The following is a 26,073-nucleotide window of genomic DNA, read 5'->3' as shown; positions in this document are numbered from 1 at the left end:
TGAGGCTTCCCACTGTTGTAATATGAGTGGGAGGGGCCTATTTTGGCGTTTTTTTGCACAGCAAAAAAGAGTCTCACTCTTGCCACCTGTCAGCAATCCACATCCCAGGCGTAGAGAACTGGGAGGCGGATTTTCTAAGTCGTCGGACTTTTCATCCGGGGGAGTGGGAACTCCATCCGGAGGTGTTTGCTCAACTGGTCCATCGTTGGGGCAAACCAGAACTGGATCTCATGGCGTCTCGCATGAACGCCAAGCTTCCTTGTTACGGATCCAGGTCCAGGGACCCAGGACCAACGCTGATAGATGCTCTAGCAGCTCCTTGGTTCTTCAACCTGGCCTATGTGTTTCCACCGTTTCCTCTGCTCCCTCGACTAATTGCCAAAATCAAACAGGAGAGAGCATCGGTGATTCTGATAGCGCCTGCGTGGCCACGCAGGACCTGGTATGCAGACCTAGTGGACATGTCATCTCTTCCACCATGGACTCTGCCTCTGAGGCAGGACCTTCTAATACAAGGTCCTTTCAATCATCCAAATCTAATTTCTCTGAGACTGACTGCATGGAGATTGAACGCTTGATTCTATCAAGGCGTGGCTTCTCCGAGTCAGTCATTGATACCTTAATACAGGCTCGGAAGCCTGTCACCAGGAAAATCTACCATAAGATATGGCGTAAATATCTTTATTGGTGTGAATCCAAGAGTTACTCATGGAGTAAGGTTAGGATTCCTAGGATATTGTCCTTTCTCCAAGAGGGTTTGGACAAAGGCTTATCAGCTAGTTCTTTAAAAGGACAGATCTCTGCTCTGTCTATTCTTTTGCACAAGTGTCTGGCAGAAGTTCCAGACGTCCAGGCATTTTGTCAGGCTTTGGTTTGGATTAAGCCTGTGTTTAAAACTGTTGCTCCCCCGTGGAGCTTAAACTTGGTTCTTAAAGTTCTTCAGGGAGTTCCGTTTGAACCCCTTCATTCCATTGATATTAAACTTTTATCTTGGAAAGTTCTGTTTTTGATGGCTATTTCCTCGGCTCGAAGAGTCTCTGAGTTATCTGCCTTACATTGTGATTCTCCTTATCTGATTTTTCATTCAGACAAGGTAGTTCTGCGTACCAAACCTGGGTTTTTACCTAAGGTGGTTTCTAACAGGAATATCAATTAAGAGATTGTTGTTCCATCATTGTGTCCTAATCCTTCTTCAAAGAAGGAACGTCTTTTGCATAATCTGGACGTAGTCCGTGCCTTGAAGTTTTGCTTACAGGCTACTAAAGATTTTCGTCAAAAAACATCTGCCCTGTTTGTCGTTTACTCTGGACAGAGGAGAGGTCAAAAAGCTTCGACAACCTCTCTCTCCTTTTGGCTTCGGAGCATAATACGCTTAGCCTATGAGACTGCTGGACAGCAGCCCCCTGAAAGGATTACAGCTCATTCTACTAGAGCTGTGGCTTCCACCTGGGCCTTTAAAAATGAGGCCTCTGTTGAACAGATTTGCAAGGCTGCGACTTGGTCTTCGCTTCACACCTTTTCAAAATTTTACAAATTTGACACTTTTGCTTCTTCGGAGGCTGTTTTTGGGAGAGGTTCTACAGGCAGTGGTTCCTTCCGTTTTAAGTTCCTGCCTTGTCCCTCCCATCATCCGTGTACTTTAGCTTTGGTATTGGTATCCCACAAGTAATGGATGATCCGTGGACTGGATACACTTAACAAGAGAAAACATAATTTATGCTTACCTGATAAATTTATTTCTCTTGTAGTGTATCCAGTCCACGGCCCGCCCTGTCCTTTTAAGGCAGGTCTAAATTTTAATTAAACTACAGTCACCACTGCACCCTATGGTTTCTCCTTTCTCGTCTTGTTTCGGTCGAATGACTGGATATGGCAGTGAGGGGAGGAGCTATATAGCAGCTCTGCTGTGGGTGATCCTCTTGCAACTTCCTGTTGGGAAGGAGAATATCCCACAAGTAATGGATGATCCGTGAACTGGATACACTACAAGAGAAATAAATTTATCAGGTAAGCATAAATTATGTTTTTGCCACAGGTAGGACCTGCTGGCTGAAAATTGTATTTCTCTTGTTAAGTGTATCCAGTCCACGGATCATCCATTACTTGTGGGATATTCTCCTTCCCAACAGGAAGTTGCAAGAGGATCACCCACAGCAGAGCTGCTATATAGCTCCTCCCCTCACTGCCATATCCAGTCATTCTCTTGCAACTCTCAACTAAGATGGAGGTCGTAAGAGGACTGTGGTGTTTTATACTTAGTTTATTTCTTCAATCAAAAGTTTATTTTTAAATGGTACCGGAGTGTACTGTTTATCTCAGGCAGTATTTAGAAGAAGAATCTGCCTGCGTTTTCTATGATCTTAGCAGAAGTAACTAAGATCCTTTGCTGTTCTCACATATTCTGAGGAGTGAGGTAACTTCAGAGGGGGAATAACGTGCAGGTTTTCCTGTAATAAGGTATGCGCAGTTAAAATATTTTTCTAGGGAATGGAATTTGCTAGAAACTGCTGCTGATACCGAAGTAATGTAAGTAAAGCCTTAAATGCAGTGATAGCGACTGGTATCCGGCTTATTAATAGAGATACATACTCTTATAAAAGTGTATTTTAAAACGTTTGCTGGCATGTTTAATCGTTTTTTACATATTTTTGGTGATAAAACTTATTGGGGCCTAGTTTTTTCCACATGGCTGGCTTGAATTTTGCCTAGAAACAGTTCCCTGAGGCTTCCCACTGTTGTAATATGAGTGGGAGGGGCCTATTTTAGCGTTTTTTTGCACAGCAAAAATTACAGACACAGACATCCAGCTTCTTCCTGCATGATCCAGGACTTCTCTGAAGGGCTCAAAAGGCTTCAAAAGTCGTATTGAGGGAGGTAAAAAGCCACAGTAGAGCTGTGGCAGTTGTTGTGACTTTAAAAAACGTTTTTGTCATTTGTTATTCTGTTTTTGGTATTAAGGGGTTAATCATCCATTTGCAAGTGGGTGCAATGCTCTGCTAACTTATTACATACTACTACAAGGTTACTATCAAAGCGCCAACAAAAATAAGGCAGGGTCTATAACTCTAATATTGGGCTAAAAATATATTTATTAAAATACATGTACAATCAAATGTTATTGAATAACAAAAACAATGTTAAAAAAGGTTAATAGTATAACCCTAATAGTTCTTTTCCAAGAACTATGCTAGTTATGCAGATATCGTCAATTTACTTGTTAATAACAATGAGTCACAGGTGTAGTTTAACAATTTCTAAAAACCTTAAAATTCCCTCATGGATCCATGTTAACAGTCTAAAATATTGAAATATGTTCGTAGTTGACCAATGTTGATAGTATTGGTCTGATAATGTCCTGAGTATAAAACTGATAGTGTTATTTCACTCAGATATTTTCTTATTCAGATATTGCTCACATCAGAGGCTTAAAATAATAGTTTGAACTCCCTAATATACTGGGACCTTCCAGTGTTGTCTGCAATTAAGGCTCTCACTCGAATCTTTATACTATGCAAGTTGATTACTGTGAGTGTGCGTTTTCACGCTTGTATTATTGGGTGAATACCAAAGTGACGTGATGATATTTCACTTCAAGGTTGCAGATGATAAAAAATAAGTAGAGTGGGCCTTATTGGTGCAAAATTTCAACTGATACAAACAATAAGTTACAGGTGATGGTGTCGGTACCTTTTCGGGTTAATATTAATAAACAAGTTATGTGAATAAAAACTGGTGATTAAAACAAATTCCTTAAATTACAAACGCTGTGACGAATGTTAAAAGCAAATGTGATGGTGCTTTAAGCTTTAAGCACCATCACATTTGCTTTTAACATTCGTCTCAGCGTTTGTAATTTAAGTAATATGTTTTAATCACCAGTTTTTATTCACATAACTTGTGTATTAATATTAACCCGAAAAGGTACCGACACCATCACCTGTAACTTATTGTTTGTATCAGTTGAAATTTTGCACCAATAAGGCCCACTCTACTTATTTTTTATCATCTGCAACCTTGAAGTGAAATATCATCACGTCACTTTGGTATTCACCCAATAATACAAGCGTGAAAACGCACACTCACAGTAATCAACTTGCATAGTATAAAGATTCGAGTGAGAGCCTTAATTGCAGACAACACTGGAAGGTCCCAGTATATTAGGGAGTTCAAACTATTATTTTAAGCCTCTGATGTGAGCAATATCTGAATAAGAAAATATCTGAGTGAAATAACACTATCAGTTTTATACTCAGGACATTATCAGACCAATACTATCAACATTGGTCAACTACGAACATATTTCAATATTTTAGACTGTTATCATGGATCCATGAGGGAATTTTAAGGTTTTTAGAAATTGTTAAACTACACCTGTGACTCATTGTTATTAACAAGTAAATTGACGATATCTGCATAACTAGCATAGTTCTTGGAAAAGAACTATTAGGGTTATACTATTAACCTTTTTTAACATTGTTTTTGTTATTCGATAACATTTGATTGTACATGTATTTTAATAAATATATTTTTAGCCCAATATTAGAGTTATAGACCCTGCCTTATTTTTGTTGGCGCTTTGATAGTAACCTTGTAATATTATAATTGTATTGACCACTAGGGGTCAATTTATCTTAGCTAAGGGTCATCCCAAACAGGCGCTAGGTGTTATATATTTTTGATATTTAACTTATTACATACACTGTAAAAATTTTGTTAGTGTAACTGCATTTTTTCACTGTTATTTCAAAATTTGGGAAAATTTGTGTTTCTTAAAGGCGCAGTAACGTTTTTTATATTGCTTGTAAACTTGTTTTAAAGTGTTTTCAAAGCTTGCTAGTCTCATTGCTAGTCTGTTTAAACATGTCTGACACAGAGGAGCCTACTTGTTCATTATGTTTGAAAGCCATGGTGGAGCCCCATAGGAGAATGTGTACTAAATGTATTGATTTCACCTTAAACCGTAAAGATCAGTCTTTATCTATAAAAGAATTATCACCAGAGGGTTCTGTCGAGGGGGAAGTTATGCCGACTAACTCTCCCCACGTGTCAGACCCTTCGCCTCCCGCTCAGGGGACGCACGCTAATATGGCTGCAATTACATCAGGGACGCCCATAGCGATTACCTTGCAGGACATGGCTGCAATCATGAATAATACCCTGTCAGAGGTATTATCTAGATTGCCTGAATTAAGAGGCAAGTGCGATAGCTCTGGGGTTAGGAGAGATACAGAGCGCGCAAATGCTGTTAGAGCCATGTCTGATACTGCGTCACAGTATGCAGAACATGAGGACGGAGAGCTTCAGTCTGTGGGTGACATCTCTGACTCGGGGAAACCTGATTCAGAGATTTCTAATTTTAAATTTAAGCTTGAGAACCTCCGTGTATTGCTTGGGGAGGTATTAGCTGCTCTGAATGACTGTAACACAGTTGCAATTCCAGAGAAATTGTGTAGGCTGGATAGATACTATGCGGTGCCGGTGTGTACTGACGTTTTTCATATACCTAAAAGGCTTACAGAAATTATTAGCAAGGAGTGGGATAGACCCGGTGTGTTTCCAATAGATGCCACTACACGGGACTTATGGCAGACGGTCCCTAAGGTGGAGGGAGCAGTTTCTACTTTAGCAAAGCGTACCACTATCCCGGTTGAGGACAGTTGTGCTTTTTCAGATCCAATGGATAAAAAATTGGAGGGTTACCTTAAGAAAATATTTATTCAACAAGGTTTTATTTTACAGCCCCTTGCATGCATTGCGCCTGTCACTGCTGCGGCGGCATTCTGGTTTGAGGCCCTGGAAGAGGCCATCCAGACAGCTCCATTGAATGAAATTATTGACAAGCTTAGAACGCTTAAGCTAGCTAACTCATTTGTTTCTGATGCCATTGTTCATTTGACTAAACTAACGGCTAAGAATTCCGGATTCGCCATCCAGGCGTGTAGGGCGCTATGGCTTAAATCCTGGTCAGCTGACGTGACTTCAAAGTCTAAATTACTCAACATTCCTTTCAAGGGGCAGACCTTATTCGGGCCTGGCTTGAAGGAAATTATTGCTGACATTACTGGAGGCAAGGGTCATACCCTTCCTCAGGACAGGGCCAAATCAAAGGCCAAACAGTCTAATTTTCGTGCCTTTCGAAATTTCAAGGCAGGAGCAGCATCAACTTCCTCCGCTTCAAAACAAGAGGGAACTGTTGCTCATTCCAGACAGGCCTGGAAACCTAACCAGTCCTGGAACAAGGGCAAGCAGGCCAGAAAGCCTGCTGCTGCCCCCAAGACAGCATGAAGGAACGGCCCCCTATCCGGAAACGGATCTAGTGGGGGGCAGACTTTCTCTCTTCGCCCAGGCGTGGGCAAGAGATGTTCAGGATCCCTGGGCGTTAGAGATCATATCTCAGGGATATCGTCTGGACATCAAAGCTTCTACTCCACAAGGGAGATTTCATCTTTCAAGGTTATCAGCAAACCATATAAAGAAAGAGGCATTCCTAAGCTGTGTGCAAGACCTCCTAGTAATGGGAGTGATCCATCCAGTTCCACGGACGGAACAAGGACAGGGATTTTATTCAAATCTGTTTGTGGTTCCCAAGAAAGAGGGAACCTTCAGACCAATCTTGGATCTAAAGATCTTAAACAAATTCCTCAGAGTTCCATCATTCAAAATGGAAACTATTCGGACCATCCTACCCATGATCCAAGAGGGTCAGTACATGACTGCAGTGGATTTAAAGGATGCCTACCTTCACATACCGATTCACAAAGATCATCATCGGTTCCTAAGGTTTGCCTTTCTAGACAGGCATTACCAATTTGTAGCTCTTCCCTTCGGGTTAGCCACTGCCCCGAGAATTTTTACAAAGGTTCTGGGCTCACTTCTGGCGGTTCTAAGACCGCGAGGTATAGCGGTGGCTCCGTATCTAGACGACATCCTGATACAGGCGTCAAGCTTTCAAATTGCCAAGTCTCATACAGAGATAGTTCTGGCATTTCTGAGGTCGCATGGGTGGAAAGTGAACGTGGAAAAGAGTTCTCTATCACCACTCACAAGAGTCTCCTTCCTAGGGACTCTTATAGATTCTGTAGAGATGAAAATTTACCTGACGGAGTCCAGGTTATCAAAACTTCTAAATGCTTGCCGTGTCCTTCATTCCATTCCACGCCCGTCAGTGGCTCAGTGCATGGAAGTAATCGGCTTAATGGTAGCGGCAATGGACATAGTGCCATTTGCGCGCCTGCATCTCAGACCGCTGCAATTATGCATGCTAAGTCAGTGGAATGGGGATTACTCAGATTTGTCCCCTCTACTAAATCTGGATCAAGAGACCAGAGATTCTCTTCTCTGGTGGCTTTCTCGGGTCCATCTGTCCAAGGGTATGACCTTTCGCAGGCCAGATTGGACGATTGTAACAACAGATGCCAGCCTTCTAGGTTGGGGCCGAGTCTGGAACTCCCTGAAGGCTCAGGGATCGTGGACTCAGGAGGAGAAACTACTCCCAATAAATATTCTGGAGTTAAGAGCAATATTCAATGCTCTTCTAGCTTGGCCTCAGTTAGCAACACTGAGGTTCATCAGATTTCAGTCGGACAACATCACGACTGTGGCATACATCAACCATCAAGGGGGAACCAGGGGTTCCCTAGCGATGTTAGAAGTATCAAAGATAATTCGCTGGGCAGAGTCTCACTCTTGCCACCTGTCAGCGATCCACATCCCAGGCGTAGAGAACTGGGAGGCGGATTTTCTAAGTCGTCAGACTTTTCATCCGGGGGAGTGGGAACTCCATCCGGAGGTGTTTGCTCAACTGGTCCATCGTTGGGGCAAACCAGAATTGGATCTCATGGCGTCTCGCCAGAACACCAAGCTTCCTTGTTACGGATCCAGGTCCAGGGACCCGGCAGAAACGCTGATAGATGCTCTAGCAGCTCCTTGGTTCTTCAACCTGGCCTATGTGTTTCCACTGTTTCCTCTGCTCCCTCGACTGATTGCCAAAATCAAACAGGAGAGAGCATCTGTGATTCTGATAGCGCCTGCGTGGCCACGCAGGACCTGGTATGCAGACCTAGTGGACATGTCATCTCTTCCACCATGGACTCTGCCTCTGAGGCAGGACCTTCTAATACAAGGTCCTTTCAATCATCCAAATCTAATTTCTCTGAGACTGACTGCATGGAGATTGAACGCTTGATTCTATCAAGGCGTGGCTTCTCCGAGTCAGTCATTGATACCTTAATACAGGCACGGAAGCCTGTTACCAGGAAAATCTACCATAAGATATGGCGTAAATTATCTTTATTGGTGTGAATCCAAGAGTTACTCATGGAGTAAGGTTAGGATTCCTAGGATATTGTCCTTTCTCCAAGAGGGTTTGGACAAAGGCTTATCAGCTAGTTCTTTAAAAGGACAGATCTCTGCTCTGTCTATTCTTTTGCACAAGCGTCTGGCAGAAGTTCCAGACTTCCAGGCATTTTGTCAGGTTTTGGTTAGGATTAAGCCTGTGTTTAAAACTGTTGCTCCCCCGTGGAGCTTAAACTTGGTTCTTAAAGTTCTTCAGGGAGTTCCGTTTGAACCCCTTCATTCCATTGATATTAAACTTTTATCTTGGAAAGTTCTGTTTTTGATGGCTATTTCCTCGGCTCGAAGAGTCTCTGAGTTATCTGCCTTACATTGTGATTCTCCTTATCTGATTTTTTATTCAGACAAGGTAGTTCTGCGTACCAAACCTGGGTTTTTACCTAAGGTGGTTTCTAACAGGAATATCAATCAAGAGATTGTTGTTCCATCATTGTGTCCTAATCCTTCTTCAAAGAAGGAACGTCTTTTGCATAATCTGGACGTAGTCCGTGCCTTGAAGTTTTACTTACAGGCTACTAAAGATTTTCGTCAAACATCTGCCCTGTTTGTCGTTTACTCTGGACAGAGGAGAGGTCAAAAAGCTTCGACAACCTCTCTCTCCTTTTGGCTTCGGAGCATAATACGCTTAGCCTATGAGACTGCTGGACAGCAGCCCCCTGAAAGGATTACAGCTCATTCTACTAGAGCTGTGGCTTCCACCTGGGCCTTAAAAATGAGGCCTCTGTTGAACAGATTTGCAAGGCTGCGACTTGATCTTCGCTTCACACCTTTTCAAAATTTTACAAATTTGACACTTTTGCTTCTTCGGAGGCTGTTTTTGGGAGAAAGGTTCTACAGGCAGTGGTTCCTTCCGTTTTAAGTTCCTGCCTTGTCCCTCCCATCATCCGTGTACTTTAGCTTTGGTATTGGTATCCCACAAGTAATGGATGATCCGTGGACTGGATACACTTAACAAGAGAAAACATAATTTATGCTTACCTGATAAATTTATTTCTCTTGTAGTGTATCCAGTCCACGGCCCGCCCTGTCCTTTTAAGGCAGGTCTAAATTTTAATTAAACTACAGTCACCACTGCACCCTATGGTTTCTCCTTTCTCGTCTTGTTTCGGTCGAATGACTGGATATGGCAGTGAGGGGAGGAGCTATATAGCAGCATTGCTGTGGGTGATCCTCTTGCAACTTCCTGTTGGGAAGGAGAATATCCCACAAGTAATGGATGATCCGTGGACTGGATACACTACAAGAGAAATTAATTTATCAGGTAAGCATAAATTATGTTTTTTGCTACAAATAATACAGCTTTAAAAATCAGCCGTGCTCTTTAACAATAAATACAGCCTCGCTCTTTACTTACTGCGAGAGCTCTCTCTTTACATCACGCTGGGACCATCAAGCAACCTTATCTGTGTAATGCGTATGCATATGAATAAGTAGTCTCACAATAAAGACAGCTCAAGTCTAGGGCTAGCGGAGTTGTCAAGCCTGGAACACATGGGAACCCCACAGCTCAGGTACAACGATAACTATGAACTATTCTCAGCTAATCATAGACAGACTCATTCTACAAAGTAATTTTATTGGCTGGAAGCCATGTCAGGTTGATTAGGGGGCAGGTCCTGTTGGCTGCTCTGCATCCGTCCACTACTAGCTAAAGACTACTGTAAATAGTTGGGACAGTGACAGCGGCAGGACCTGCAGGCTCTGTACCGCCTTACACAGCAACCAGAGACAGCAACAACAGCACTGACCTGCACAATTTGATGACAGCAAATTATGGGGACAGAAAGCTGCAGAAACTAGCACAAAGTATAGCTAATATTAGTGTGTCAGAGAAAGTATCAGAGAGCAGCATCAAAGCCTGGTACAGAGTAAGTAAAAGAACCTGAGGGGAGTAACAGACCCTTGGAAAAAAACACCTGACCATTCACCCAGCAGAGCCTGGGGACAAGTAACGGAGGACAGAACTAGAAAGTAGCAGAATGTCAGACAGAGCAGGAACTGGAACTGCCAAACCCAGGGATACCGAGCAGCATCTCAGCCTGGCTCATGTAGAGTCTGTACTATGGACTGACCGCTCTAGAGACAACAAGTAGGAGAGTTTGGGACAAGCAGTAATCAAAGCTGGGGCAGTGAGTTCAGCTACAGCCGCGTCCCACTTGCTGAAGTACACATACCGCCGTCATAGACTCATAGCCAAGTTCTAAAGTCTGCATAAGAGAAACATTTCTCATACATCTACGGTGGTGAGGCTCTTCACTCAGAATCTAGATGTGTGAGAAATGTTTCTCTTATTATGCAGACTTTCCAAATCTTCCAGGCGGTCACCTCAAAATTCACTCGCGGACCACTGGTAGACCGCAATCTTCCTCTTGCCCACCCCTGAAACAGCATGCAATGTAAAAAAAACAAACCAAACCAAATCCAATATACTTCCATTATCAAAACATGCACATACTTTGTCTATGCAAACTTTGAGGCACCAGTTCCTATTGAGCATGTGCAAAGTTCACAGTATTTACATATATGAATTCTGTAATTGGCTGATGGCTGTCACATGATAAAGGGGGAGGGCAAATTAGATTAACTTTGAAATTGGCCAGAAAATATTCTAGTGCTCATTTAAAATTCAAAATAATTGCTAATGCATTGTCTTTATATTTTTCAATTCTACAGTATTTGCTTGTCCTTTAAAGAGATTGTACTGCAAAATTTTCTCCTCTTCAACGTGTTCCCAATGATCCATTTTACCTGCTGTAGTTTATTAAATTGTTTACAGATAGCTCCATTACTTTTATTTTGTTATTTGAAATAGATGCTTTCCCCAGATTTAAACAAACACCTATAATGAAAAAATCAAAACTGCAGTATTGACTGTAGAAAGGCTTTGTGAATAAGAGGCAGCAATAGAAACCATCCTCTCAGCAAGCGAGTGAGAGAGACCAGCACACTTAAAATGACATTCACACAGCTGCTTTGAATACAATGAACTCATATCTTCTGCTTTCCTAAATACTTTTTCCCTTTAAAGAAAAACATAGACAGATCATATAGTGAGGCTGAAAATAAATGTAAAGAGAAAGGAAATACAACATATTCCAACACTATGTAAGATTAGTATATGATGAATGTGTTTTTAAACAATACATTTATTTGCATAAACATTACATTTATTTACTTATGTTACAGAAGCATTAGTTATTTTGTTGTGAAGAGCTTATTTCCCAGCAGCAATGCCTGAACCAGCAAGCCAGCGCCTAAGAAGGGCTCCAAGAAAACCGTAACAAGTATCATTTCATAAAGAGTTAACTCTTTTTTTTTCAGCTTTTAGAAACTATTGTCTAATCACCTCTGGAGCCAGACTGCTAATTGATAAGATGAACTTGTAAACTTGTTATCTTAAGTACTATAATCCTATTGTGGCCTGTCAAAGGACAGTGCTCTCTATCTAAATGTGTGATGGGGGATTTTGTGCTTCCCCCCCTCTCCCCCTGGGAGTGCCCTGTGTGCATGTAACCTTAATAAAAAGCAGGCTGGGCATCCCAGTCCTGAGTTCTTGTTTGACCCTCAATCGCAGCGTTGACTCGTTTTTGTGGGCAGAAGGGTATCCTAGCGGTACTGCAGCTAAGGGAGATTATTCTATATTTGCGAGACTCATATAGAATACTATGGAAAGCAGCTTCTCCCCTCTTTAGCAATAGGGATCCAGGCTACTAAGCGGTCCATCTCTCAGCGAGACTAAGGGTAACCGTAACATTTGGCGGCAGCGGCGGGATTTTCCTGGATTTCCTAGGAGAGGTACAGAACGGATGGAGAGCGCTTACGAAAAATTGAAGCGTACAACCCAAAAGGATTTACTTGAAAGCAGAGGGGGGTACGCCAGCAACCGGCCGAGGAGAGAGCTGATCGCAGAATTGACCGAACTGGATCAGAGCTTCACAATGGCGGAAACACCGACCACGATTAGTGACGAAAAAACCAGGATTGTTCGGGAAAGGCTCTCATTATACGGGCCGAACCCCTCCATGGAATTGGTACAGCAGTTGATGGCAGAGGCGGACGAGGATATACGAGAGACTCGAGCCCACGAACTCAACCTAGCGAATGCACACCGCAATGCTGAAGCCCCGCAGGTAATCATCCCTGTCGAAAATGCTGGGAGGCCCAAGATACCCTATGCGGCATTTCGACCCTTCCTAGAGAGCGAGACAGGGATTGATGAATATTTGGCGGACTTCGAAAGGCAATGTGCCCTGCACCAGATTCCCAACAGAGAGTGGCCCACGATATTGTCTGGGAAACTATCCGGGCGAGCCCTGGAAGCCTTTCGTACTCTGGGTGCTGAGGAAGTGACACAGTATGAGCTAGTTAAGGAGACACTGTTGCGACGGTACGCTGTAACTCCGGACACGTATCGCCGACAGTTTCGGGGCACGGAAAAGAAGCCTAACGATACCCATATGGAATGGGCGCACCGAATGCGGAGAGCGGCAAATCACTGGCTGAGCGGAAGTAAAGCGGTGACTGGGGAGGAAATTTTACAATTGTTTCTCTTAGAACATTTTTATAATGGCATGGAACAGCAAGGGAAGGAATGGCTGCGAGACAGGCGGCCTTCTACCTTAGAAGAAGCAGCCAAATTGGCCGATGAACATTATGACTCCCGTCTTCACGAACCCATGAACTACCGAGCTCCAGCACGGGTCGAACCCAGAGAGGTTTACCGTGCACCCCCTCGTACTGAATTCCGAGCCCCGGTGCCCACAAGGCCCGTCCGACACTCAGGACCACCCAATAACAGCTCTGAGCGTCCCAGACCGACTTGCCACCGATGCAAGCAACCAGGGCATTTCATGGCTAGCTGCCCCCTTAATACGCACCAGACACCCAGGAATTACAATTACCCCTCTGGGTCCTATCGTCCGGCCCGGGCCCTCTGTGTTAACCAAGAGGCCCCTATGGAGGGATATGTGGGGCCGCTTCACGAGGCAGACCCTGTATATGCTGCCTCAGATAACCGCCAGCACCATCGGCAGAGGGTATGGCTCGAGGGGCGATCTACCGAGGGATTGCGAGACACAGGGGCTACTATCACGCTGGTACAGAGTCATTTGGTGCCAGAGCACAAGCGATCCGGACAGACTGTGGCCGTTAGAGTGGCGGGGGGGGGGGGGATGTGTACAAAATTCCAACAGCTAAAGTGCATCTTGATTGGGGAGCGGGAAAGGGGGCTGTGAACGTGGGCCTAATGGATAATTTACCTGCCGAAGTACTACTGGGCAACGATTTGGGCCCCATGACTTCTGCCTATGCTCCAGTATGCAACAACGAGGCGGACCCAGTGACTACACGGGCCCAAGCCCGGACGGAGCGAGAGCTCTCACCAGTGCGGGAGACACAGGTAAGACCTACCCCGACCTTGCCTGACAGGTTAGGCCCCATACCCTGGGACACCCCAGATGCTTTCGAGGCAGAGTCTAAGACTGACCCGACCTTACAAAAGTACCGGGAACGAGCAGAGACCGGAGGGGGCGGGGCAGATAACGAAACATTCTTATGGGAAAAAGGGAAACTATACCGCTGGACAGAGAAAAGGGGACAGCGTAGGCGACAGCTGGTAGTGCCCCACAAATACCGTCAAGAAATCCTCAAAATAGGCCACGACATCCCCTTAGCAGGCCACCTAGCCGTTACCCGTACCCTTCACCGCATTACTCACACGTTCTTTTGGCCAGGGGTGCACGCTGACGTTAGAACTTACTGTAACACCTGCGATGTGTGTCAACGAGTAGGAAGGCGAGGCGATCACCCTAAAGCCCAGCTAGTAAATATGCCCATTGTAGAGGAACCCTTCAGCCGGGTTGCTATTGACCTAGTGGGACCACTGGCTACCCCTAGTCCCTCCGGTAAGCGATACATTCTTACCGTAGTGGACTACGCTACCAGGTACCCAGAGGCTGTCGCCCTATCCAACATACAAGCGGATACGGTAGCGAATGCACTAGTACAGGTGTTCTCCCGGGTAGGATTTCCAAAAGAAATCCTATCCGACCGAGGCACCCAATTTACGGCTGAATTGACCCAACAACTCTGGCAGGTTTGCAAAATTAAGTCCCTCCTGAGCTCCCCATACCACCCCCAGACGAACGGGCTGTGTGAGAGGTTCAATGGGACCCTCAAGCAAATGCTCAAGACGTTCACTCAGGAATACCGAGACTGGGAACGCTTCCTGCCGCACCTCCTATTTGCTTATCGGGAGGTGCCCCAGGAAACGACAGGGTTCTCTCCCTTCGAGTTGCTCTACGGAAGAAAGGTACGGGGACCCCTAAACCTGATCCGGGAGCACTGGGAGGGAGAGATGGAGGCTGACGGTGTCCCCATTGTGCCATACGTGCTGGAACTCAGGGACCGAATGGAGCAATTAGCCAAATCCGTGCGGGCTAATCTCCAGTTGGCCCAGAGAAGACAGAAAGTATGGTACGATCGGGGGGCCCGAAAGAGAATCTTCACCATAGGACAAAAGGTGTTAGTACTTAAGCCGGTGAAGACAGACAAATTGCAGGCGTCCTGGCAGGGTCCCTACCAGATCGTAGAGAAAAGGGGAGACACCACTTATGTGATAGCTAGCTGCCACGACAACAATCTTAGAAAGACATTCCATATAAACATGCTCAAGGAATATTTTGAGCGGCCAGAGAACGTGACGGCCGTATGTTGTTCCCCTCAGGAAGACCCCGACAGTTTACCCATTCCAGACCTATTAGAAAAGAGCATCCCCACAGGTATAGTGGCGCAGGTTCAGATAGGGGACCGACTTAGCCCCACTGAAAGGGAGCAGCTCAACCAACTCCTCCAGTCTAAACACCTCACCTTCTCCCCGAAGCCAGGGTACACTACTTTAACCACCCACCAGGTAGATACTCCGGGACAAGCTCCCTTGCGCCAGGCTCCGTACCGAATCCCCGAAGCAGTTAGGACAGGAATGAAGAAGGAGATCGATGAGATGCTCCAGCTCAGGGTAATTGAGCCCTCCGATAGTCCCTGGGCCTCCCCAGTTGTCTTGGTGCCCAAGAAAGATGGGACCACCCGGTTCTGCGTAGACTATCGGCGGCTCAATGAAAATACCGTGACGGACGCTTACCCTATGCCCAGGGTAGACGAGCTACTCGATCGTATAGCCAGGGGAAATTACCTGACCACTATTGACCTCTGCAAAGGTTACTGGCAGATTCCCCTGGCCCCGGAGGCTATCCCCAAGTCGGCATTCGTCACCCCATTCGGCTTATATCAGTTTAGGGTAATGCCGTTTGGGATGAAGAATGCCCCAGCTACATTCCAGCGCTTGGTGGATAGGCTCCTGGATGGCTTCCAGAGTTTTGCTTGCGCCTACCTGGACGACATAGCGATCCACAGTGAGTCCTGGGAGGACCACTTAGCTCATGTGGGAATGGTTCTGGATCAGATCCGGGCTGCTGGCCTGACTCTGAAGCCAGAAAAATGCCACTTTGGGATGGCCGAGGTACAGTACCTGGGTCACCGGGTGGGGTGTGGAAAGCAGCGACCAGAGCCGGCCAAAATAGAAGCTGTCGCCAATTGGCCCACCCCCATCACTAAGACTCAGGTCCTAGCCTTCCTGTGCACGGCAGGGTACTATAGACGGTTCGTACCAGACTACAGCACACTTGCCAAACCCCTGACTGACTTGACCAAGAAGAACTTACCTCGACAGGTCCTGTGGTCTCCCCACTGTGAAACGGCTTTCCAGGCTCTCAAAAATGCTCTAATTAACGCTCCTGTCTTGGCGGCCCCAGCCCTTAACAAACGTTTTATCGTCCATACAGATGCTTCCATGTTCGGGCTGGGAGCCGTCCTCAGCCAAGTAGGCGAAGATGGAGGGGAGCATCCAGTTGCCTACATCAGCCGGAAGCTCCTGCCCCGCGAAGTCAGCTATGCAGCGGTCGAAAAGGAGTGTTTGGCTTTGGTGTGGGCATTAAAGAAATTGACTCCCTATTTATATGGTCAGGAGTTCACTCTGGTCACCGACCATAACCCGTTGGTGTGGCTGAACCGGGTCTCTGGAGATAACGGCAGGCTATTACGTTGGAGCTTATCGTTGCAACCCTTCAATTTCACCATTACTTACAGACCTGGGAAACAGAATGGCAACGCCGACGGGTTGTCCAGACAAACCGACCTCAGCCCCGCATAATCAGCGGTCTGGACAGCCTTAGTCTGCCCCGAAAAGGGGTCAGACCGTGTCTGCCAGAGTGTTCCACAGAAAGGGAGCACTGTTACAGAAGCATTAGTTATTTTGTTGTGAAGAGCTTATTTCCCAGCAGCAATGCCTGAACCAGCAAGCCAGCGCCTAAGAAGGGCTCCAAGAAAACCGTAACAAGTATCATTTCATAAAGAGTTAACTCTTTTTTTTTCAGCTTTTAGAAACTATTGTCTAATCACCTCTGGAGCCAGACTGCTAATTGATAAGATGAACTTGTAAACTTGTTATCTTAAGTACTATAATCCTATTGTGGCCTGTCAAAGGACAGTGCTCTCTATCTAAATGTGTGATGGGGGATTTTGTGCTTCCCCCCCTCTCCCCCTGGGAGTGCCCTGTGTGCATGTAACCTTAATAAAAAGCAGGCTGGGCATCCCAGTCCTGAGTTCTTGTTTGACCCTCAATCGCAGCGTTGACTCGTTTTTGTGGGCAGAAGGGTATCCTAGCGGTACTGCAGCTAAGGGAGATTATTCTATATTTGCGAGACTCATATAGAATACTATGGAAAGCAGCTTCTCCCCTCTTTAGCAATAGGGATCCAGGCTACTAAGCGGTCCATCTCTCAGCGAGACTAAGGGTAACCGTAACAACTTAATCTAGTCTTATAAAAATAAAAAAGTTTAATTTTTTTTTAATTTAACAGGATTTTGTTCCGAAGAAAAATTGATAATGCATGTGAATGAGCAACATTAATGCATGTAGACACCCTCCCTACTTTAATTGATTAAAATCTGTTTCGGTTCAAATTAAACCTAGCTTTGCAGAAAACCTTTCTAGGTGTTCATGATTGCGTGTTGAAACCTTCTTGCTTGTTGAAATAGCATATTCCACAGATCTATTGGTATAATTAAGAGATTGGTGATCTGATAACTGGAAAACCTGCCATAGATATCCTGTAGATTACACTATTATGTTATAAGTACATTCTTTAAAAAAAAAAGTAATAGAATATATTCTATACTGATTTTATAAGGAATATTCATCAAGACTTCATGCGGACAAGTTGTCAAGTAGAGTAAAAGCATCCCGTGGCAAACTGTAACGTTGCACAAGAGCTCAGTTTTGCAGACCCGCCCCCTGCTCTCACTCAACCAATAGCTCGCGGGCAGGGCATGTCAATCAACAAGCGAGTGTCGAGGTGATTTATCTTGTCACTTCTGAGTGGAGAGCATAAATAAGCAGTTTCCACTTTGTAGTTTCAGGTTCGGTCATGCCTCTTCCCCTATATAGTATCTTAAAGGGACAGTCTAGTCCAAAATAAACTTTCATGATTCAGATAGAGAATGTAATTTTAAAAAAATTTCCCATTTACTTTTATCGCCAATTTTGCTTTGTTCTCTTGGTATTCTTAGTTGTGCGCTAAACCAAGGAGGTTCATATGCTAATTTCTAAGCCCTTGAATGCCGCCTCTTCTCTCAGGGAATTTTGACAGTTTTTCACCACTATAGAGTGTTAGTTTATGTGTGTCATATAGATAACACTGTGCTCACGCACATGGAGTTCAGGTGAGCCAGCTCTGATTGGCTAAAATTGATGTCTGTCAAAAGAACTTAAATAAGGGGGCAGTTTGCAGAGGATTAAATACAAGGTAATCACAGAGGCAAAAAGTGTATTTATATAACTGTTGGTTGTGAAAACTAGGGAATGGGTAATAAAGGTGTTACGGTACCAACTGTGTACCAAGGGTTAACCCCAGATGAACAATGTCCTGCATACAGAATCAGCACTTCACAACCCAGCCAGTTTCAGGTTTAAAACAGAATGACATTTATTAAAAGGCAGCACACAGATTTATACAGGTTTTTGACCCCCCCTCAGATGGGGGTTGAAAGAATGTTGTACATTAGATAAAAGGGAGAAGCGCCCTTGACATGATACAATAGAATTATATTACTTAAATACTTTACTTAGGCAGATAACAACTTAAACACATTTGGCTTGTCTTATCACCTAGCCTCTGTTCTCTGAGGGTGATTAAACAATGGCCTGTTTATTACTTAAATGTAATTATAGCACACAATAGCTGAGGCCAGAAAACCTGTCTTTATAAATTAGATTCTTAAAGCTAAACACAGTTAACTCTTTCAGTCCTGACAGAAGGGTCTGTCACATAGCTCCCCCCTTGTGGAACACTCCGGCAGACCCGGCTTGACCCTTTTGCGGGTCAACCTGGGGATGACCGGACTAGGAGGTGGTAGGCATGTCAGTTTGCTGGGACAATCCATCTGTATTCCCGTTATGAGAGAGAATCCCTGTCTGTATAAATAAGGGTTCAACCTCTTCAGTGCCCCGACTAGGGCTAAACAGTCCTTCAAAATATCATCGGCTTCTTTACGTGGTTTTTGTACCTGCTCTTTATAGGTATCCACAATCCCTTCATACTGACATAGGGTGCCCTTGAGTTGCTGCACCTCCCTATGAGCCAGCGTCAGCTTCTCCTCCAGTGTCACTAAGTTTGTCCTTAATGTTTCATGTTCCACTCTCAAGCTGGTGTTTTCTGCAGTCTGTCGGTGCAGCTTGTCTAGCAGAGATTCCTGTTCTAAACGTGCTTTTTCCTCTGCACTCCTCTTCTCTCCCGCTAGCACTGTTACATGATTATTTAACGTGACCATTTTATCCTCTACGTGACTCTTCTCCTTCATCAGCGCATTGTAACGTGACTCCCACATATCAATAGCGGATAGAGATTTACTGAGCTCAGCGTCCTGGGGCTTAGCAGCAGGGGGGTCAGTCTCTGCTGCACGGATCTGAGCACGGGTAGTCCCAGGGTTAACATCAGCGGGACCCATGGGAGCATAGGCAGAAACAAGGGGGACCAAGGTATTTCCAAGGAGAACATCAGCTGGTAAATCCTTCATGACCCCCACATTCACAGGTCTAGCGCCCCCTCCCCAATCCAAATGCACCCTGGCAACAGGTAGGCGGAACACAGTGCCCCCTGCTACCCTCACAGCCACAGTGTCTCCTGTGTGCTGTTTCTCAGACACCAAGTTCTTTCGAAGCAAGGTCATGGTAGCACCAGTATCCCGTAGACCACTGACCTCCTTCCCATTCACTTTAACCAGTTGCCGGTTATTCCGGTGGGCAGCTTGCACAAGGTCTGCCTCATGTAGGATGCCCCAGCATTCTTGCGCCTCTACATAGCGGGCCGCAGGCTGAGGATTACGTGGGATTCCGCTAGCGGGTCTTCTCCAGGACTGTGCTTGGTTCGCTGCGTTTAGGGGACACTCTGGTCTTTTGTGCCCTAGTTGCTTACATCCAAAGCACTGAATAGGTTGTGAGTAGCCCCGCGAATTGAACAGGGCTCTCTGAGGGTAGTTCGTGGCCAGAGGCCGTGTGGTATAGCGGTGCGCCGGGGGTTGGTAACTGGCAGCTGCTGGGGTGACTGGGGGTCTGTACTCCACTCTGGCAGGGGGCTTAGTGGTAGCAGTGTCCAGTTTGCGGGCATCCGTATACTCATCTGCCAGGCGAGCAGCTTCATGCAGGGTGGAGGGTTTACGGTCCCGAACCCACTCTCGAACTCCTGCGGGTAACTTGTCGAAGCAATGTTCCAACAGGAATAGCTGCAGCACCTCTTCCCCAGATACGGCTTGGCACCCCGCTATCCAGTGAGCTGCTGTGCGGTGCACCTTACATGCCCACTCAAGGTAGGAATCACCAGCTAATTTAACAGTGTCTCTGAACCGCCTCCGGTATGCCTCCGGTGTAACCGCATACCTGGAGAGCAGAGCCTCTTTTACAGTATTATAATCCCCGACTTCCTCATCTGGAATGGCCCGAAAAGCCTCACTGGCCCGGCCGGATAATTTTCCGGATAATATCATGACCCAGTCCTCTGCGGGTACCTTGTGTAGTGCACATTGCCTCTCAAAATCCGCAAGGTACCCATCAATCTCTCCTTCTGTTTCCAGGAAGTTTTTAAAAGCTGCAAAATTTACTTTTCTCTTTTCCACTGGGTTTGCTGCAGCGCCGCTTTGGCGAAGTAGGTTGGCCTCCACAGCTGCTATGACCCGGTCGATAATTTCCGCAGATGGGTTGGGGCCATAATATGCCAGTCTTATTTTAACCGCCCGATCAAAGCTTGCTTCTGCGGGGGTTCTGTCTGCTATGCTGGGCCCATTGGTTCCTTCTGTCCCTGGTACTCTTTCCATCTTAGTCAGTATTGTAATAATCCCCCTCTTCCTGAGGTTACTGGCTTGTGTAGTTGCTCTTCTGGGCGATAAGGTTCATTCCGTCGCTTGCCACCAATGTTACGGTACCAACTGTGTACCAAGGGTTAACCCCAGATGAACAATGTCCTGCATACAGAATCAGCACTTCACAACCCAGCCAGTTTCAGGTTTAAAACAGAATGACATTTATTAAAAGGCAGCACACAGATTTATACAGGTTTTTGACCCCCCCTCAGATGGGGGTTGAAAGAATGTTGTACATTAGATAAAAGGGAGAAGCGCCCTTGACATGATACAATAGAATTATATTACTTAAATACTTTACTTAGGCAGATAACAACTTAAACACATTTGGCTTGTCTTATCACCTAGCCTCTGTTCTCTGAGGGTGATTAAACAATGGCCTGTTTATTACTTAAATGTAATTATAGCACACAATAGCTGAGGCCAGAAAACCTGTCTTTATAAATTAGATTCTTAAAGCTAAACACAGTTAACTCTTTCAGTCCTGACAGAAGGGTCTGTCACAAAAGGGATTATCTATTTTTTTAAACCATAAAAATTCTGGTGTAGACTGTCCCTTTTAATTCTTCATTTTCAATGTTGTACAGTATTTTGTCATGTAAAATAAAAGCAGATGATTAGTTAATGTTACCCATCCCATACTGCCATATTATTTCTTTCTGTTTTCTCCTGCTTGTGCGTGTTTGTAGCGCATTACTAATGCAGATTCATTTTTCTAGGCAGAAGTACAGCCACAGTGTGGGAGAATGGTAGGATTCTCTTCTGGTGCTGAAAATCCCCATGGTGTTAAAGCAGTTACTAAAGGCCAGAGATGTGCTGTTGCATTATGGTTTACTCTTGACCCGCGACACAATGAGAGAGTAAGTAGGATTTGTCATTGTACCAGCACTGATCTGGTTTATTACCCATTACTAATTCATGACTTTTCTAAAATGTCTCCACTGATGATGCTATCAGAATCTGTCTAGTGTAGTTAAAGGGACAGTTTAGTCCAAAAAAACCTTTCATTATTCTGATAGGGCATGTCATTTTAAACAATTTTCCAATTTACTTCTATCACCAATTTTTCTTTGTTCTCTTGGTATTCTTAGTTAAAAGCTAACTCTAGGAGGTTTATATGATAATTTCTAAGCCCTTGAAGGCCGCCTCTTAGCTCAGGGCATTTTGACAGTTTTTCCACCACTAGAGGGTTTTAGTTCATGTGTTTCACATAGATAACAGTGTGCTCATGCATGTGGAGTTTCTAGGAACCAGCACAGATAAAAAGTCTGTCAAAAGAATTGAAATAAGGGGGCAGTTTTCAGAGGCTTAGATACAAGATAATCACAGAGGTAAAACGTGTATTTCTATAACTGTGTTGGTTATGTAAAACTGGGGAATGAGTAATAAAGGGATTATATCTATTTTAAAACAATAAATAATCTGGTGTAGTCTGTCCCTTTTTAAAGCGGAAACAAGCAATATTAAACCTTAATGTTTAAAGAGACATGCATTTAACATTTTTCTTTCCTGATTCAGTTAGAGCATACACTTTTAAACAAATTTCTAATTTTTTTCTGATATCTAATACTCTAATATCCTTTGTTGAAAAGCATACCTAGGTAGGCTCAGAAGCTGGGAGCTAGCTGCTGATTGGTGTCTGCACATACTTCTCATTGAATTACTGATGTGTTCAGCTAGCTCCCAGTAATGCATTGCTGCTCCTTCAATAAAGGATACCAAGAGAATGAAGCAAAATTGATAATAGAAGTAAATTGGAAAGTTGTTCAAAATTGTATGTTGTTGTTGTTGTTATTATTATTATTATTATTATTATTATTATTATTATTATTATTATTATTATTATCAGCTATTTGTAGAGAGCCAACAGACTGCAGCACTAAACGAAACCTGAAAGAAAACAAATTGGGTTTCATGTCCCTTTAAATTTTAAGCATGTAATTTTAAGAGTCTTTTTCATTTATTTCTGTAATACAATTATGCTGTTGATCCTAATGTATTATTTGATAATTATTGGAATGTTCATGGCTGCCATTGAGCTGTTTTCAATGTCACCAAAATAACAATCGCTCATTTTCAAGTGTTTATCCAAAGCACTTTTTTATTTCTATGACAAAAAATGGTCCACTGAACCCAAAATTTTTATTTTGTAATTTAGATAGAGCATGAAATTTTAAGCAACTTTCTAATTTACTCCTATTATCAAATATCTTTATTCTCTTGGTATCTTTATTTGAAATGCAAGAATGTAAGTTTAGATGCCGGCCCATTTTTGGTGAACAACCTGGGTTGTCCTTGCTGATTGGTGGATACATTCATCCACCAATAAAAAAAAATGCTGTCCAGAGTTCTGAACCAAGAAAAAAAGCTTAGATGCCTTCTTTTTCAAATAAAGATAGCAAGAGAACGAAGAAAATTTGATAATAGGAGTAAATTAGAAAGTTTCTTAAAATTGCATGCTCTTTCTGACTCACGAAAGAAAAAAAATTTGGATTCAGTGTCCCTTTAATGAAACATTTTTGGGGTTATTTTTCACTATCAATTTATTACCAAGTGCCAAAAAGTTTTTTGAATAGAACATCGTTTTTATACTCTTGCAAAAGACACTGAAATTACCCGTGCCATATAAGATGACAACATTGTAAAGATGCAAATACTTCCCGCTCAATCAATTAGGCTTTAAAAACGAACAATAACATATTAATGACACAGGTATTTATCATTCATTAATAATCTGTATTTTGCTATTTTTAGGAGCGAGTTCAAGCTGATGATCTAATAAAAATGCTGTTCCATACAGAAGAAACATTTCAAGAGGAAGAGCAAAATAAGGTTCCTGGCGAAACTGAATCCAAACAACAAGATGTAACCTTATCTCAGGGTGTTGTACAGCAAAATTCAGAAGTATCTGAAGAAGGTGCTTCCAAATCCCAGGATGCTGTAGAGGTAGATTCTCTAATGCATGAAAAAGATGCAGCTAAATCCCAGGATGCTGGCGAGGTAGATTCTTTAAGGCATGAAAAAGACACGGCTAAATCCCAGGATCCTGCAGACCAAAGTTCTGAAACACTTGAGGAAGATGCATCCAAATCCCAGGATGCTGCAGATTTCCATACAATACAGAATTCAGACTCCTATAGAGAGCAGGTGCTCAGCCAGTCATTGGACTCTGCAAGAGAAAAGGTTGAATTATAACAGTAAAACGGACATTTGGTGCTCTGTATGAAACTCATGGACTTGGCAATACAATTTGTAAATCAGGGAGATATGTTGTCACAATAAGAGGAAAAGAAAAGAAATTGAAGTATTTGTTTTTTGTACTTCAGAATCTTCAGTTGTTTAAATAATTCCAAACTACTTTGGTGGTGTAGAAATAGAGTAAAAAAACTGCGACTTCACAGTACGTTTTGTTTATTGTATGTACAAATCTACATACAAGCAGGCCTATGCAATCTTACACAGATGGTGCTAAAATGACATACATTGTGCAATATATTTTACTAGGTAACACAAACTGATCATACAAATATGGGAGACAAGTTTGTTAATAGTTTTTCTAGCATTAATTCCCGAGAGATTTACATTGAAAAATGTTTTGTGTTTTTACAAAAACTGATGTAGTTTTGGAACATCAGAGCATTCATTGCATGTGCCATGATACTTACAAGGAAAGTGAACATGTTAAATTGACACTGAAACTTTCATATTCTAATATGTTTAAAGGAACATAAAACCACATTTTTTTTTCTTTCATGATTCAGGTAGAGCATGTTATTTTAAACAACTTTCCAATTTACTTGTTTTGTTTTCTTTGTTGAAAAGAATACCAAGGCAGGCTCAGAAGTTGCTGATTGGTGGCTGTATTTATATATGTCTCATATTATTGGTTCACCTCTTGCATTCAGCTAGCTCCCAGAAGTGTATTGTTGCTACTTCAACAAAGGATACCAAGAGAATGAAGCAAATCAGCAAATAGAAGTAAGTTTAAAGTTGTTTGAAATGATATGCTCTATCTGATCATGAAAGAAAAATTTAGATTTTTTTCTCTCATGAAGATACTAAGGATATTTTAAGTTGCATTTGAAAAATCACCCAATTACCATTCCAGGAAATGTTTATACATAGATGCGGCATATGTAGCCAATCAGACTTCATCAGCCAAATGCCTAATTATCTGTACCTGACACACTTCTCAGAGAAGGAGCTGAATGTCTTGAAACGTCGTCACTCCAGTTTACCACTTAAACCATCAGTGTCAGTAATGCTGATAAAAACTTTATTAGAAAAACATTGTGTTTTTTTTCTGCAGAAGCTATTCTTGCCACTTACCCGACTCCAGTTCAACAGTGTAAAAGAATAAAAAAAACTTGTTGGCATCAAATTATTTTAAATTGATAGCAATATATGCCAAAAGTCTAGGACTTCAAAATCAATTATAGTGAATTGTAATTCTGTTTTTAACTGGAGTTAGTTTGCATGAATGATTAGGTTGTTGTACATTGGTGTTCAGTTGTATGACTTGCCAAAGAAATGTATAAACTACATGTCTGATGTGATTGAATTGATCAGTGCTTCAGTATAAAATAGTTTTTGGCATTGTGGGCTAATTCTGTATTTTCCTCATTCCTATTCTGGTTATTTAACAAATGTCTGGATATTTAAGTGCCTTATCTTAAAGACGGTGTTCAATAAATGTTTGTTTTATATGTGTCTGTGTTTGAAATGCGGTACTTTCTAAAGCATTAAAGGATGTTTATTTCATGTGGGAAAATGTACTGTTTTACATTGTTTCCCAAATCTATTTATATCATTCAAGTCGTCTGTGTATTACTGGAATCTAAATATTGAGTGAGCCAACACACACCATACCTGCATTATCCATTTCCTCTCTTCCGTCAGTGATACTGTCACAATTTATTTATTTATATATATATATATATATATATATATATATATATATATATATATATATATGCATATATACACATACTTACAACCACACACATACACACTTATATACATGCATGTGTACACACACACCTACTGTACATGCATATATACACATACACTCACTTATAAACATGCATGTGTACACACACCTACTGTACATGTATACTTACACCCACACTCATTTATATTCATGAATAAATACACATACTTATATCCACACTCACGTATATACATGCATGCATACATACACATACTTACAACCACACACATACTGTACATGCATGCATATATACACATACTCAC

The 26,073-nt window shown here is 43.1% G+C and overlaps 1 protein-coding gene across 1 annotated transcript in view; it reads left to right on the top strand.

Moving 5' to 3' along the window:
* P3H1 (prolyl 3-hydroxylase 1) overlaps positions 1-25,530 on the top strand; it is a 92,517-nt gene extending 66,987 nt beyond the window's left edge. Inside the window, exons 14-15 of the mRNA XM_053690568.1 lie at positions 21,540-21,680; positions 23,575-25,530. Coding sequence (XP_053546543.1) covers positions 21,540-21,680; positions 23,575-24,015 — 582 coding nt within the window. The 3' untranslated portion in view covers positions 24,016-25,530. The remainder of the gene's footprint in view (positions 1-21,539; positions 21,681-23,574) is intronic.
* The last annotated feature ends 543 nt before the right edge of the window (positions 25,531-26,073 follow it).

This window comes from Bombina bombina, chromosome 8, assembly GCF_027579735.1.
Source record: "Bombina bombina isolate aBomBom1 chromosome 8, aBomBom1.pri, whole genome shotgun sequence".
Lineage (NCBI taxonomy): Eukaryota > Metazoa > Chordata > Amphibia > Anura > Bombinatoridae > Bombina > Bombina bombina.
Note: the sequence above shows the minus strand (reverse complement) of the source record. Positions and strands in the feature narration are given on the sequence as shown.